The sequence below is a fragment of the Cibotium barometz genome, chromosome 47 (genome assembly GCF_041138505.1).
Source record: "Cibotium barometz isolate CiBa-2024 chromosome 47, ASM4113850v1, whole genome shotgun sequence".
Lineage (NCBI taxonomy): Eukaryota > Viridiplantae > Streptophyta > Polypodiopsida > Cyatheales > Cibotiaceae > Cibotium > Cibotium barometz.
Window position 1 is genome coordinate 3,820,746 of NC_141092.1, and position 16,617 is coordinate 3,837,362.

The 16,617-nt window shown below is 40.6% G+C and overlaps 1 protein-coding gene across 2 annotated transcripts in view; it reads right to left on the reverse strand.

The window, feature by feature from the left end:
* Nucleotides 1-2,947, reverse strand: part of LOC147611279 (uncharacterized) — a 59,263-nt gene extending 56,316 nt beyond the window's left edge. The window contains exons 1-4 of one of the 2 annotated variants that reach the window (XM_086784340.1): nucleotides 2,378-2,947; nucleotides 1,643-1,739; nucleotides 1,472-1,546; nucleotides 1,100-1,204 (exon numbers count right to left, since the gene is read on the reverse strand). In XM_086784340.1, coding sequence (XP_086640466.1) covers nucleotides 1,100-1,204; nucleotides 1,472-1,546; nucleotides 1,643-1,739; nucleotides 2,378-2,397 — 297 coding nt within the window. In that variant the 5' untranslated portion in view covers nucleotides 2,398-2,947. Of the gene's footprint in view, nucleotides 1-1,099; nucleotides 1,205-1,471; nucleotides 1,547-1,642; nucleotides 1,812-2,377 lie in introns of both variants that reach the window. The other variant, XM_086784341.1, reaches the window with a different exon arrangement.
* Between the last annotated feature and the right edge of the window lie 13,670 nt (nucleotides 2,948-16,617).

Genomic DNA, 16,617 nt, shown 5'->3' on the forward strand with positions numbered 1-16,617 from the left:
TGTTTCAGGTACTGAAAAAGTGGAGGGCTTAGGGTATGGTGCCAAGTCTGAAAGTATGGCCAAAAGTGTACAAATATCTATTTTTCAAGTGTTTTTTAAAGTGGACCGTATCTCAATTGAACTTATTTTTAAAGTGGACCGTATCTCAATTGAACTTATTTTTCAAAATTTAAAAGTCCCATACCAATACCGTTTTTTCGTACCTTTGTTTCGTTCCTGATAATTATGGTTATAGCGCCAGCTCATGTAGTCGGGTTCATACTTATGCCACTGGCTGGGTAGGTGAGATTATGGGCAATATGCCACCAGTGGTGTATAGGCTATGTGATAGCCATTTTGGTGCACTAGAGTTATGGCATGGTTATAGCACCAGCTCATGTAGTTGGGTTTACACTATGAACCTACCTTTGTATGTTATAGTAGAAGAGCACTTTCCCTTATAGTATGTACTCTTATCTCTTTATGTTATGGTTGTAAAGAAGAGAAAAGAATAGAAGAAAATTCAACCATCCATCTCGCGTGTGTGCTTGTCTACTCGTGTGTAAGTGTGTGTGTTTGCTTGCAAGGAGCTCAAGCTCACTCTCTTCCCCACATTCTTCTCATAAATGCTCCATCCTTGAGTGTTGCAGCTCAAGCTTGTTGTAAGGACCCCATTTAACAGGAGAAGTGAGTTTGACTAGTCCAAAATCAAGATCATAATCTAAACATGTGAGGCAGATCAAGTCAATTATATAATGTCAGTGATGACCCTTACGAGGTGGCATACAACCGAGCAGGCAAACCAGCAATGGTAACATTAGTGTGAAAACGCTAGCTGGGCAGCAACACAGCTGCCCAACAAGTACAATTTACTGCAATTTGTGGATCGACATTTGCGCAAAAAAGATCTTGTTTGGGCCACTATTTGTCATGTTATACCTTATCTGATATTTCTTGCACATACATGTAATGCCAGCACTTCACAACCAGTTGACATCCCATGTGAGAGGGAATACAAAAGAAGCTCAGATGTGCTGAAGCACTGATCATTGTGATTTAACCTCAAACCTACATATCTTTTGAATGTGATGAATGACCTAAAGTAGCATGAAGGCCACACCTCATCTGGATTACCCCAAAGTCTTCGTAAATACAAATCTGTTGTTGGCGCGATGATACCAGGGGGTAGAACTTCTGCAGCGTGAAAAGAGCTCCCATGGGTAGCCTGCAAGTCCGGACTCGGTAATTCAAACACAGAGATGTACACATGAAGCAACATTGGCATGTAAATTACAACAGCATCTAGGACTAAAGCAATGTAAGGCTATTTGCACTTCAATTTTGAGAGGGTACAGAGACAACAGCAGAAGACTTGCATAAAATCACTCGACACCCATCGAATTGAATTACAGAGAAATGAAGGAGAATACAACTGCAATGTTATGCAAATACTGCTTTATTACAGATCACAGATGGAAACTTTATTTCTTACCTTAGATTTTGAGTGCATTGGAAAAGGTAAAAAATCCGCTGCTTGCATCAAAGGGACTCCCGTTATCAAGCCATACTGCATGGCATGGATAAAATTAAGTTTGAATAAACTTGAAAAGCTACACATGACTGATAATCAGCTCACTACATATATAATTAATGGTCACTATACCTTAGTGGAAGTGACTCCAATAGATATGCCAACTAGAAGTCCGACAGCAGCAGCAAACATGAGTCTTCTCATCTCAGGGAGCTTTCTTGAAGCACCACTGGATGTGAACGCAAGAGAAGAATTGTCATGAGCAAATAAAACACTCAGAATTGGTGGGTCTTACCCATACCTGCTGGTGGGTTTGACTTAGTGGGGTTTATAAATTTTACATACTCTCTCTCTCTCTCTCTCACACACACACACACATGGTGTTTCCCATGAATTGTTTCAATTCACATATCCTCAATGTTGCAATAAGAATGCCTCCCAGGCTATAGTGTAGCGCCCATGTCTCTCTATAAGGAGCTATTGGGTACGAATCTACCCTTCTGGCATATAATTCAGTACCCTCACAGATTTTTGACGCTATGATGTACACATAACATGTTAACTTAAGCAGGTTAATCTATTGGGTATACAGACTTGACACAGAGTAATGAACGGTGGGTTTAACGAGTTGTGACCACAAAGAAATTGTGCGCGCGCATTTACAGATTTGATATACCATTTTATTTGAATTTTTAATGAATTAGTGGACTTAACAAGTTGATTTAAGCAGAAAATTGGTGTTTAATGATTTGAGATGGAATTATTTTGGTGGGTTAAATGAGTTGAGCACAAAGAAATGATTGGTGGGTATAGCTAATTGATTAAAAAAACAATCAATTAATGGGTTAAATGGACTTGTATTCGAACCTGCGAGCAGTTCCCATCATGGAAGGCCAGCCTCAGAGCCTTAAATTTGGAGAGCCCATCTGTTGTTAAGGGCGAAGAATGCTGGTTTGATGCAATCCAGGTCCTCCAGAGAAATTCGTATGGTTATTGGTGGCAAGGAAGAGAGGAATTTCTGCAGAATGCTGCCCTAAACTGAAATTGCAGATTGCTTGCCGTAGACTGAAATTCAGGGCACAGAGTGGCCTGAAATACAAGCTAAAGTATGAGAAAAAAAAGGGTTAATCCGTGTCTTGATTTCTGAGCAAATTGTGTTGCCAAAGAGCGGTAATAACCCTAATCAGGGTGTACCAAGAGGGTAGGGTTTTGAAGGAAGAGAGGGGGGCGAGGACGGATGCACAGAAATGGGTAGATTGAATTGGGCTGAAGGGAAGGTGGGATGAGGGTGAGGCGTGATTCGCTCAGAGAGGAGCGGGTAGAAGCAATGCAGGAGGTTTTGAATACACGAAAATGAGAGAGAGAGAGAGAGACACACACAAACACAGCTGAAGTTTCAAGCTTTCAAGCTTTTCTCATACATTCTCTATTATTATTGTGTTAATGGGAGCTCGACTTTCCTTGGTACACGGCGTGGTGCTTTCCTAGTTCCGACTTCCCCCCCACCCATCATGGCTTTTTAGTCTTGAACTGTTCTCTTTCATAAGCATGGCCTTTGAGTCTTGACCCTTAGGGCCTTTACACACATCTTTTGTTCTCTTTTCTCGTAGAAACACGCCGCCATCATACGGCACCACACCAAGGAGAAGGGAATAGTTGGCGTGTTGACGCAATTGCAACAGCTTAGGGTAGATTGTAATGTAATCTTAGAAAAACCTTAGAGGTGGATTTAGTAAAGAACCTCTGAATATATACGCAAATAGAAATCTATTTTCAAATGTTCATGTCACTTAGAGCAATGTTTGTAGCTCATCTCTTCTCTATATCTCTATCTCTATATATATTATATAAAGGAAGAGTTTCACAAAGCCGCCATGTGGCAAGAATTTGGAAGTTCAAGAAGGGGAGGAGGAGGGTCAAGTAGAATTTGAACTTGGAGGTCTCAAAAGACGTGAGAAGCACCGGCCTGCTCACTAGTGACTTATTAAGGCCCTAGTAAAGCATTTTTCGAAATGAAATAAAAGAATAAATGTGATGACTATAATTTGTAAGCCATGCAAAGATATTCTTTTTTGCTTCTTCACTATGTTGGAAAATGCTAATTCTTTTAGATGCAACCATATTCTCGAATAAATTTTGAGTGTTTTAATATGAAGAAGACTATGAAGATGTAAAAAAACATTTAAGTTGGCTTAGAAACATATAGCAGCTTGAAATAAGTGCTCAAAGAGGGGAAATCTCCTTGAACTAGTTTTCTTGGGTAACCCTTTGAAACCTTCAATATGGCTACCTTTAATTTCCAATCCTTGCCTGCCTTTAATTTCCAACGCCAGATCCAACAAAGAAAAAATATTAATAAGGAGAGGTTGACATTTGTTGATGGCTTCATTGTCAAAACAAAGTAACAAAGATGTGAAAGTTGTATCCAAACTGCACATTTTCAAGCAAAATAACAATGCACATAGGAAAAACTTACACAGCCTTACAAGGAGCAATTTTGAAGAGTCAAGGGTCTATCACACTCTATAATTTCCCAATCATTAAAGGTGTAAGGGTGAGTTTTGAAGAGTCAAGGATTTGTCACATTTAATAATCTCCTAAACCATGAAGGTGTAAGGGTAAGCTAAACAATGAAGGTATAAGGGTAAGCTAAATAAGTTGACATGAGTATACATACATAGTGTAGATTGTGGTCATGCCATTCTATTACTTGATTCTTTTCTCATGTATGTCTCTTACACTTCTAAATGAAATGAATAAAAATATGTTTGTTTACAAAATGTCCTTGTCAATATAACTGTCTAAAATAGAATGATACAACAAAGGTAATGAATCCACATAGCATGCCTCTCTTCATTTATCGGATGAAAAGTTAATAAATATTACTAGCCATAAGTCTAGCCTTCACCCTTTATGTTTCACCTCTCTATTTACAACATGGGTCGCATAAATCTTCTGCCATATCAATCAAAAACTTCTTCCATATCAATTAAAAATCCTTGCACTATTGAATATTTAGGATAAATACCAAATCCTTGCACTATTGAATATTTAGGATGAACACCAAGTCCTAAATATATGACCAAAAAGTGAAGTGAATGAAGTCATGTCACAATAACGCACCATGGTTGTTATATAAAAATTAGTCAGTAAAACAAAGCCCCTCTATAAAAATTAGTGGGGAAACAAAGCCCATTTCTAAGACAAAAAAGTGCAAATAATGGAATCGTACATGAATCTTATAGGTTTAAAAAAATACTTTATATTACAAAGAGTCTAGGAATGGTCACAACTAATTTGATGGAGTAAAGAGACTAGCAATGATTACAGTCCATCTAACATAGTAGATATTCTAATGAAGTCTTAAAAGATAAGTCTTTTGTTTTACAAATTATGAATTATATGCAAATGATGACAAATGGCACCAACCAACAAAGAGAAGCTACACATACCACACTTAGCTTTTCCCCCATGGATATGTGAGCTTTTAGCATGGGATGAAAAGGAGGGGTTTATTTAGCCATAAATGTTTTTTTTTAATACTTACACAAGGGGCATATTAATGTTTGGATTTAAAAATTCATGAGTTTATATAGAGATGAGTGGATGGTTTAAGAACTCGAGATTTATTGATAGGGGGAATTACCATTTGAACATTGGATATGCTGCATTTTACAATAGATAACCGTTGAGAGACTTGGGCTATGGTCAAACTTATTAAGACAATGTGTGAAACTATCACCGACCACGTTCCAAAAAAAGGCAAAGGTTTTAATACTATCATTTAAAGGAAAAAGTGTAAGCACTTAAGATTCATTGATTATACCATTTGTAGAGATGAGGAAGTATCCATAAGTTTATGTAGAGATGAGGAAACACTCAAAATTCATTGTTTTAAAAAATCAGATTCATTGATAAAGGGTATTGAAAATACCATTTGAACACATGTGCTATGTGGTGTTTTTACAATAGTGAACTCACTGGTGGAAACTTAGCTTATGCTCAAACTTATTAAGATAATGGGAGAAACTATCACCTACCATGTTCTAGAAAAAGGCAAAGGTTTTAGTATTGTTAAAAGCAAGTGTTTGCACTCCCCAACTCCGATCCCATCCCCTCTCCACCCCCCCTCCCTAATTTGTTTATCAATGTCACATTGTAACACTAGTACGAGTACGTTATAGCATAATTGTTTAGAAACAAATCTAAAGAATGTTTGTTTTGAATTAAATTCATGAAAGGAGATTTCTTTAATTGGAAATGAAAGGGGACATTTAGTGTATCTTTTATTGGCTATAATCATGGAAGAAACAAATCTAAAGAATGTTTGTTTTGAATTAAATTCATGAAAGGAGATTTCTTTAATTAGAAATGAAAGGGGACATTTAGTGTATCTTTTATTGACCTTTATTTAAAGGTATAGTTTTTGAATTAAATTCATGAAAGGAGATTTCTTTAATTGGAAATGAAAGGGGACATTTAGTGTAACTTTTATTGGCTATAATCATGGAATCCTTATTGAAAATTGACCTTTATTTAAAGGTATAGTTTTTGTAATATAATTTTTATTATTTGCTATTGCTTCTCATCCTTTGATTGTGGCTTTAGAACATGCCTCTACTGAAGGGAGGGTAACTGGGTTGAAGCTGAGTAATGGGGAACACTTGGTTATTCAATGCTTTGCAGATGACTCCTTACTCTTTTTGAGGGCTAATAATGATAATGTCAGATTGGCTTTAAGCATTATCCGGGAGTTTGCTAATGCATCTGGATCCAAATGTAATATACATAAATCTAAATTAATAAGCCTTTCTAAGGATAATGATTTTGACCTAGAACGATGGGGGTGTGAGCTCATTAAGAGGGGACAAATTGTCAGATACTAGGGGTCCCCTTTGGGGTTGAGGTGACCAACAACCAATTAATTAATTGGGCATTGGACATTTTTTATTTGAAACTAAAGAAATGGAAAGGCATTAAAGTCCCTTTCCATGATAGGGTGGCTATATGTAACACAGTGTTGAATTCCTACATTATGTTTTCATGCCCAGTGTTGGATTTTGGGAAAGGTCATTGGCAGAGGATTGTAAGGCCCATAAGAGACTTTGTATGGAGAAATGGGTGTTCGAACAAAAAGGCATTAGCCTGGCTTGCTTGGACAGCAGACTAAGCTTGCCTAGATGTGAAGGAGACATTGGTATTCTTCATCTTCCCTATATCACACAATTGCAAGGATGGAACTTCTTCTACCCAAGTGCCTTCAGCAAAAGGAGATTTGGACAAGGATACTGAAAGAGCTAGTGGATAGTTCAGATATCTATTTTGAGGGTAGTTGGCAAGGCTTAGCATGGAAGGATAAAATCTTCTCTCATCTATGGCAGCTCCAAGGCCAGAGCCATTGGCTACTGTCCTTAACCACGTGCAAGTTAAGCTACCAACCTTCAAAGTTACCATTACTCTTAAGATTACAAGATCTTCATTTTGCAAAATGCTTTGCACCAAATGGAAAGAGGTTTTGGAACTAATAGTTTGGGATGGGTGTGGTAGGGCTTTAGGAAATTCTCTATTATGCCTAGGGATTTGGTGGACTCATAAGTTTAACCCTCCTTTAGCTCTACATGATCCTAGAATAGCCCAAAACCTGAACAAGAAAGGAATTAGAAGGTTTTTTTATTGTTGGGATGGGGGTGGAAGGAGCCTAAGTAGTTGGAAGTGGAACTTGGACTGTCTTACAAGGAAGGGCAGCTTGTTAGACATGTATTGGAGGAGGTAGAAGGGATGGACCTCCATAGCTATGGATGAGTCTTGTTGGATAAAGGATTGGGTCTGGTTCAATAGGTCTAAATTGGACAGAGGATCAACTAAGGTTTTGTACAAGGCATTGAGAAAGAGTGAGGATAATGTAATCTATTGTAATAAAATTTAGAGAGTGAGCTGGAGTTCTAGTTGTTGGAGAAAGAAATGGAAGGCAATATGGGAGACTGAAATTCCTACAAAATCTCAAGTCTTTATCTGGAGAGTGTGCATGAGCCTTGCCTATTGGATCTAAGTTGGTATAGATGAATTTCACCAGTGTGGATGCTATCTTAGATGTAGAACTGCTTTGGAAGATGGAAAGCATGCTTTTTGGGACTGCCCTGCCATTAGGAGTACTTGGAACAAGATTGGAAAGTAGGTTCATAGTAACACAAGGGTACAAGGTCAATGGGAGGACTAGCTATTAGGAAGATGGATAGCTAATGATGGACATGTTGATTTGATTTGTAACATAATCAGATTTATTGTTTGTGGGAGATTTGGAACTCCAGGAACTGTACTGTATTTCAAAAGGCTTGTGACACAGGAATTGATGTAACAGGGCTGATGCATAAGTGTATATGTATGTGTTGATTCATATGTTTGGTTAACAAATTGAATATGGAGGAGTTGATTCAGATGATTCAGGCCCTGGAGATAGCCATCACTTGACCTTTACTCTTGGGGGAGACCTTCACTCTTACTGGGCTTTGCCTAATTGTTTAGTGTATCTGTTTTCAAGGCCTCTCAAAGCTGAAGCTGAAGTTTAAACCAGTTAAGTATGGACCAAAGACCAAGAGATGGTACAAGAAGGTGAAGCAGATAAACTACACTTTTGTTGCTTTTATTGAGAACCCAGTTGGCACCAGACCTACAATAAAACTTTGGTCCAAGAAAGGGGATGTGTTGGAAAAGGGTATATGCATGAATAGGTGGTACACTAGCTACCAGATTTCAGGGTTGGGAGCTTGGAGGTAGCTCAATTGGTAGCAATAGGAATGTTGGGAATTTTAAAAGACTTCAATAAGTTTTTTAATTTATTCAATTTAGGGCGCGGCGAGTGGGGGCACTACCTTTGCACCACTCGCAACCATCATGAGGAGTGCCCGTTGGTTGCAGCAGAAGCAGAGCAGGGGCCCTCGTCTGGGGGGGAAGCTTGCCAGCATGGAAATGCTAGAAGCTTGAGAGCAACAAGAAAGCAGCCGAGAGGGAGGTCAGACACCAGGACACACAAGGGAAATGCTGCAGGCAGAACTTACTCTCCCACTTCTTCTCCTGCTCCCTCAGGCTTTGAATCTTCTCCAGAGCCATCCCCAGCCAGAAAATCTCGCAGGGTGCTAGCTTCCTCCTCTCCTTCCTCAGCTGCAGCAAAGGCCAAAGGAACTATAAGAAAGGGGCATTATCCTCTTACACCCAAATCACCTACTACACCAAGCAAGAAGTTCAAGCTGGGCTCAGATGCCACTCCAAGCACAGAGGTGAGCATCTTTACACATGTTGTGCAGCCAATTTTTGTTCAGGTGCCTGGCTTGTGTACATGCCACACTTTCTATACATGCGCACAAGCATTGTTAACATAAGCATACTTGTAGCCTCATGCATATATATGGAAGCTGCATGTCCAAAGCAAGCAGATCATACATGAAAATATGTTAGTATAAATGTGTTGGACTGATTCTGGTTGTGCTATGGAATGTTGCAGGGCAAATCGTGTTGGTACCCTCCATATGTCCAGTTTGAAAGAAAGTCAGTTTTCTGTATGACCAAAGCCCAAGCACATGAAGTCTACGGTCTTTCAAATTCTGGAGTGGATGCGGGACCATTGGGTGAGGCTAATTTTACAGATGCAGATTGGCTATCATGTTTTGATGAGGTGCCAAGAAGGGGCAGTAAAGTAAAATGCAGGACTTTAAAGCTAGAGTTGTGGCCCAGGTTCTACACCCTTTTTACTTCGGTATATCAGGAACCTCCCAGCAACTATGGGATCGAGGTGACCAAGGCATTTGCAAGAGGTTTTTTGCATGAGTGTACAAAAGGGCCAGTCGATTGGGCTTTATTTTCTGAGAGCATGATAGCGGCTATGGATGCAAAGAAGCACCGATGGTCTATTTTCCATGCTTCCTCTGCACCGCATACCTCTAGGTTTGAACAGGTGAAGCCTCTTGAGCAATCGGAGACAGTACAAAATATGCATGTGGACTCAGAGGCAATTGCTGTGTTGGACGGAATAATTGAGGTGCTTGAAAGGAAATATGCTCATGCCCTGTGTCAGAGCTCAATGAAGCTACGAGAAAAGTTGACAAGTACAAAGCGGATATGCATCAAGATGAAGGGGCACAGTTCTTGGTTAGTAGTTTGAAAAGACAGTTGGAAGATGCACAATTTGAGTTGCAAAAGGTTGAAAATGTGTTAGACCCAGCAGATGCTGGGAAGTTACAGGAGCTGAAGATGAAAGTGGACAGATTGTCGCTGACCATCCAAACTGTGGATGGAGTTGTTATTGGTACTGTTCCTGCTAGTGCGGGCTGTGAAAGTGAAGAGTTTCTAGAAAATGCAAAACAAATAGAGATGCATGTGCGTGCTCAGGTGGATTTTGTGAAAGACATGTAGGCAAGAAGGAACAAAGTGTTCCTATCCTTGCCAACACCTAAATTACCACATGCAGATCTGGCCTTATCAGATGCGCACAATATTTGTTCTACTTGTGGATTGCTCATGTATGATGCAGATGGTCTTTGCATGTTTATACTTCCTTGTGGTCATGCTTATCATATTTATTGTTTTGCTCACCTTGCTACAAGCAAAGAGATTTGCATGGCTATGGGATGCACGCAAATGATCTCGCCTGCTCTACAAGGTCTTTGGTGATGCTTGGCCACATTGATGCCCCCGGTTATGCAAGGGAGTCACGAAGCACAGTACCCTCCATGCTTCCAAACACTGCTGCCAAATTGTGCTTTTCCCACGGTACGTACCATACCGTTATGCTCTCTAACCCTTGTCTTCATTACTGGTTTTTTTTGTGTACCTTTTTGTAAGGTGGGCGAGGGTAAGATGCATGTGGATAAATGGTACCACCTAGAGTTGTCATCTGTAGCATGGCAGCTGATTCTGGTAGCAAGGAGCTATCTTATGCTGCTTGGGAGCTACATTGATGGGCTAGTAGCTAGATTGTGAGCCTAGAAGCTACCACAAATAAGAGTACATGTACAGGTCTATTCCTTTGGTGACTGTAACTGCTTATTTGGTAGTTGTGAGTGCCTACCTGGACTGGTAGATACCAGTGTGGCTGGTAGCTTTTACTTTGAAGAGTGGTATTAACCCTTGGAAACCTGATAGCTACCTGTTAGCTAGTTTTGAAGCCTGTCAGTCACCTTTAAGAGCCTAATAGCTACCCTAGGAAGCTTGGTATTTTTTTGCTACCTACCCTTGAAGCTTGTCAGCTATCCTTAATAGCCTGAGAGCTACCCCATTGAAGCCTGGTAGGTACCTGGTATCTACCCTTAAAATCCTGGTAGCTACCAAGACTTTGCTGCCAGCTACTAAGGCAAGGCTACAAGCTTTGAATGAAAGCATGGAAACTACCAAGTAGAGCCTAGAAGCTACCAAGGCAAGCCTGAAAGCTTTCAAGTACAGCATGGAAGCTACCAAGGGAATCTTGGTAGCTGCCAATAGAGTCATGGTAGCCACCATAAGATTGCTATTAACCCTTGGAAGCCGGGTGGCTATCTGGTAAGCCTATCAGCTACCCTTATAAGCTTGAAATCCTGGTAGTTACTTGGTAGCTACCTATAAAATCTTGAGAGCTACTCCATTGAAGCCTGGTGGCTACCTGGTATCAACCCTTAAAAGCCTGGTGGCTACCTGGTATCAACCCTTAAAAGCCTGACAGCTACCCTTGGAAACCTAGTAGCTGCTTATGAACCTTGTAACTACCAAGACATTGACTACCAAGACGAGCTTGAAAGCATTGAATGAAAGCATGGAAACGACCAAGTAAGGCCTGGAATCTACCAAGGCAAGCCTGAAAGTAACAAGGCAAGCCTGAAAGCTTTCAAGGATAGCATGGAAGCTACCAAGGGAATCTAGTAGCTGCTAATAGAGTCATGGTAGCCACCACTATAGTCTTGGTAGCTAGCAGTGTAGTTAGTTAGGAATTTACCCTTTGATGCTGCCTGATAGGTAGGTACCCTTTGAAGACTGATATTAACCCTTAGATTCCTGGTAGCTACCTGCTAATTGGAAAGGCTATCAGCTAAAATACCCTTAAAAGCCTGATAGCTACCCTTTGAAGCCTGATAGCTACTCTTTGAAGACTGGTGTTAACCCTTGAAAGCTTGGTAGCTACCTTCAAAGCCTGTCAGCTACCCTTAATAGCCTAAAAGTTACATTTGGAATCGTGGTAGTTACCTGGTAGCTACCTTCCAGCTTTTCAGCTACCCTTAAAAGCCTGAGAGCTTCCCCATGGATGCCTGGTAGGTACCTGGTAACTATCCTTGAAGCCTCTCAACTATCCTTAAAAGCCTGATAGCTACCCTTTGAAGCCTGGTAGCTACCTTTGGAAGCCTAACAGCTACCCTTGTTGGAAGCCTGGTAGCTACCAAGGGATGCCTAAAAGCTACCAAGATATGCTTGAGTCTTCCACGCTAAAAGCTACCAAGGGATACCAAGATGTTAAGGCATGCTGAAAGCTACCAAGGCCTCCAGGGAGGTTTGAAGGCAAAATAGCTTCAGGCTTGCTCCGTAATAGCTTATACTCATAGGGATTTCCTTTCGCTTGTTTGTACCATATTCCCTTGACAACAAATGAACCAGCAAGGCAAACATTCCCCCAGCCATCTGTTAGCTTAGTATCAGATTTTTGCTTCTAAGCTGTGCATTTCAAGACATAAAAATCTACAAGCTCCTCATTGTCATGAGGAGCTATGAGAGCAAAATTGTCACCAATGCAAAGTGCATCACTCAAAGCATCATGGTGTCCTTCGTATGCAAAATCTTCAACTTCATTAGCATCTCTGACATCTTTTGAAGGTTCAAGGGTAACATTCTCCCACTTCTTGACATGTGACTTCCTAGAGCACCTCCTCCAAAGGCCTTGCATACAAGAATTGCAAAAGCATGATAGTAGCTGCCTGCATCTGAGAGCTTTTCCATTTGTTAAAGAGTAACCTGAGACACAATGTATCCCACGAGCGCCATCCATAGATTTGCAGTCCCACTTCTTGCTTCTATCCACGTCGCCTTCCTTAACTTCCCACCAAAACACCCTGGTAACTAGTCTTACTTTGGATGCATATGTGGCAGCAGCCCCATCACACATGGTTTCTCTTAAAAAGGCAACCACATCCTCTACACTGCAATTTTCTACAGTCTGGCTTAAGCTGCTCTTATGTCAAATGTCTTGATAACAGCACCTGCACCATCATGTTCACCCTTCCCATGACCAGATCCCGAGAAATGATGTGTCATCTTTAACCCTGTGAGAGTCCCATACCGGGCAACAAAGTAGAAAGGCCTCTTTGCCTTAAACTGCGAGGCTGCCCCGTCTGATCACACCCAATGCTCCTTGAGGGATAAGCCTAGCTCTTTCAACCATCCATGATGGAGCATGAAGCAATGTTGAACAAAAAGAGTATCATGAGTTTTATCATCAGAAATGTAAAAATGATAATACTTTTGAAGACTTCCTGCAATCTGCACATATGTGATATGGACAAATATTGTAACTTGGCAAGAAAACCAATGCATTGATTGAATCTCATTTTGTTCTTTGAATGTATAATTTTCAGTAAAGTCTACAATTGAAACAACCACATCGTCAGGAAATACACGTAGACACTCTTTAAATTGCTCAGCTTGCCATCTGTAGATAAAGTTGTGCTTTATGAACTTTTGTAACTGATCCCTAAAGAGGTCAAATAGTTCCCCAGGTTGCATCTCCTTGTGGGAGAGAACTTTTCTTTTCTTTTTCTTGCCAGAATCTGTTTCACCAACTTGAATGTTTTAAAAAATCTTCACCTTTATTGTGCGTACGCTACTTGATTCCTCCATAGGACACGTCGATAGCTTCTTTGAGGGTCCACAAGATGGGCACTCTCCCATCAAACACTTCAAAGCAAAGAAGTTTGAATTGCTAGGCTTCAAACACAATACTGATTCCCACAAATTTGTAAGGCTTGAGTAAGTTTGTGTGTGAGCTGTGCATTTTTCTCCAACACCACAAATGTTACATTGACATATACACTCTTTTCCATGCACATCTGGACTAGCTTGGTGTAAATGGTTGATAGCATCTCGTAAGAATGACATCTGGACATGTGTGATGCAACAACAAGTGTACCGATCTCGAACCTTGCGTACAAAATAAGGCTTCAGCTTTTTAAATGCTCTTTGGTGAATCTATACCTCTGGATGACTCTGTTTGAAAGCAAGAAAGAATTCTACCTGCAATAAATCAGGACAATAAATCAGCCAATGAACAACAATAAATCAGCCAATGAATGACATATATAGCTTATAGAAGTCAAAGAATTAGAACTAACTTGGTAATTTAGAAATTTTTCATGCTAGAAATAAACAATAGCTTTTAGGTTAAAGGTTTGGAACAATAGGTGTTAAGAGTGGTAGCTATTTGGTTAGAGTAGGCGCCACCAGGTAGATAAGGTAGCAACCATGTTAAGAACAATGGTGGCTTTTAGGGACAGAAAGGTAACTACCAGGTTTGGAACAGTATCTACCATGTTAACAGTGGTAGCTACATATTAAGAGTGAAAGCCACCAGGTAGGTAAGGTAGCAATCATGTTAAGAGTGGAAGCTACCAGGTTGACAATAGTGGCTTTTAAAGACAGAAAGGTAACTACCAGCTTTGGAACAGTAGCTGCCATGTTAACAGTGGTAGCTACCTGTATAGAGTGAGAGCCACCACCTAGGTAAGGTAGCAACCATGTTAAGAGTGAAAGCTACCAGGTTGACAATGGTGGCTTTTAAAGACAGAAAGGTAACTACCAAGTTTGGAACAGTAGCTGCCATGTTAACAGTGGTAGCTACCTGTATAGAGTGAGAGCCACCACCTAGGTAAGGTAGCAACCATGTTAAGAGTGGAAGCTACCAGGTTGACAATGGTGGCTTTTAAAGACAGAAAAGACAGAAACGTAACTACCAGGTTGACAATGGTGGCTTTTAAAGACAGAAAAGTAACTGCCAGCTTTGGAACAGTAGTTCCATGTTAACAGTGGTAGCTACCTGTATAGAGTGAGAGCCACCAGCTAGGTAAGGTAGCAACCATGTTAAGAGTGGAAGCTACCAGGTTGACAATGGTGGCTTTTAAAGGCAGAAAGGTAACTACCAGGTTTGGAATAGTAGCTGCCTTGTTAACAATGGTAGCTACCTGTATAGAGTGAAAGCCAGTAGGTAGGTAAGGTAGCAACCATCTTAAGAGTGGAAGCTACCAGGTTGACAATGGTGGCTTTTAGGGATAGAAAGGTAACTACCAGCTTTGGAACAGTAGCTGCAATGTTAACAGTGGTGGCTACCACCACTCTTAGCATAGTACCTATCATCAAGATACCACCTGAATCACTCCCAGCCTCATGCCTATGAGCTCCAAGCTTGGTAACTGAGCTCCAAGCCTGGGAACCACCACTCTTAGCATAGTACCTACCATGAAGATACCACTCTTATCAGCTCCCAGGCTTGGAGTTCATTGGTATGACAAAAATCCTAACCTGATGCTTCTAGCTGCCGGCCTAATAACATATCAGCTTGAGCAAAACCTTTGCTACCAATCTGTGAGCCTACCACCACCTTGGTGGCTTCCTTTGCTAGCCACCTTTACGAGGATGAAACTGTAATTGAAAGTGGTAGCTATTTATCTACAAGGATTACCATGGTAGACTAGTATTATACACTATGAAGCTGGTGCCCTAACTTCAGCCCTGCACTACCGACCAATGTACAACCAAGAGGTAGTTAGGGACATTTAAAAAGTATGGTATAATAAGGAAGACAAACCTGAGGTTGTTCAAGCAGATGCACCGGATGCTTCTCATACAGCTTTCGTCCAACACGCTACATCCTTTTTGTTCGGCGACACACGTGTATTGTTTGTCCAATATGCAATGACTAAATCTTTCACTTCCTTTGTGATTATACTTCTATGTTGTCGTTGTCGCTCACACAAATGCAATGGCAGTTGTGAGTCATGTTGCTTCATTTGAGATCTAGCTGCATAAAAATTCCTTCGATGAACTCCAAGTAACCTTGATGCAGCTGCTATATTTGGTTTTCTACTTGTGGAATTCATGACCATCATGATACTTGCCCGTTTAACAAACAATTCCCTAGAGCTTTTTGGTCTTTTGACAGCCTTGAGGGTATTGTGTAATCCATGGAGCAAGAACTTATGATCCTGTGTGGATTCCTCAGCTTTGTGACAATTAAGAGATGCACAATTAAATTGTACATCTCTTAAAGCTCGATGGTTGAGTATACTTGTGACGATCTCACCCTTTGCTTTATTGTCAAGACCCTGTGTGTATTCCGTGAAACACTTAATCACTTTTGAAGTAATCATCTTCTGTTTTGTGATGCGGAGCCTTTGTTTCACTGGTGACTTCCTTGACTTTAACTTCTCACGATAAGCATGCTTTCGGCCTATTTCGTACTCCCTGATTAATTTTGATTTGCATGGTGCACACTTGAAGGAGCCAGCACATGTACATAAGCTGCTTTGAACATCTTATGCTTGTGCAATTGGAACCATTTCCATGTTGAAAAAACTCCTTTTGATCAGTTCAACAAGTCGAATGTGCTCACTTTGTGGATAGCATGAGGCTCTTAAGAGAGTCAAATAGACCCTTAGATGCTAATATAATGTTAAGAAATCCAAGAAACTTGCAATGCAAAAACACACACAGACGTGAAGTCGCCGTGGAGGCTTGTTCAAAGCAAAGAGAGAGAGAGAGAGAGAGAGAGAGAGAGATTCTGCTATAGAGGGTAAGCCTTACCACCATCAATCACAAGACACACACACAGACATGAAGTCGCCATGGAAGCTTGTTCACAGCAGAGAGAGAGAGAGAGAGAGAGGATGTGGGGAGTGGTTGACCATAACCGAAAAAAGGTTCTTTTTCTTTTTCTTTTTTTAAACAACCCACTTTTTGCTTGGTATTAGATGGTTACTATCAATGTACTAGCTGTGTCCCGGACATAGGTATTAAGTCCACCTATTTATGCATACACCCAAAAACAGTCACCCAGAGGATGTACCACACTAAAGCTATGGTTGAAGCCTATATTTAGCTTGGATATC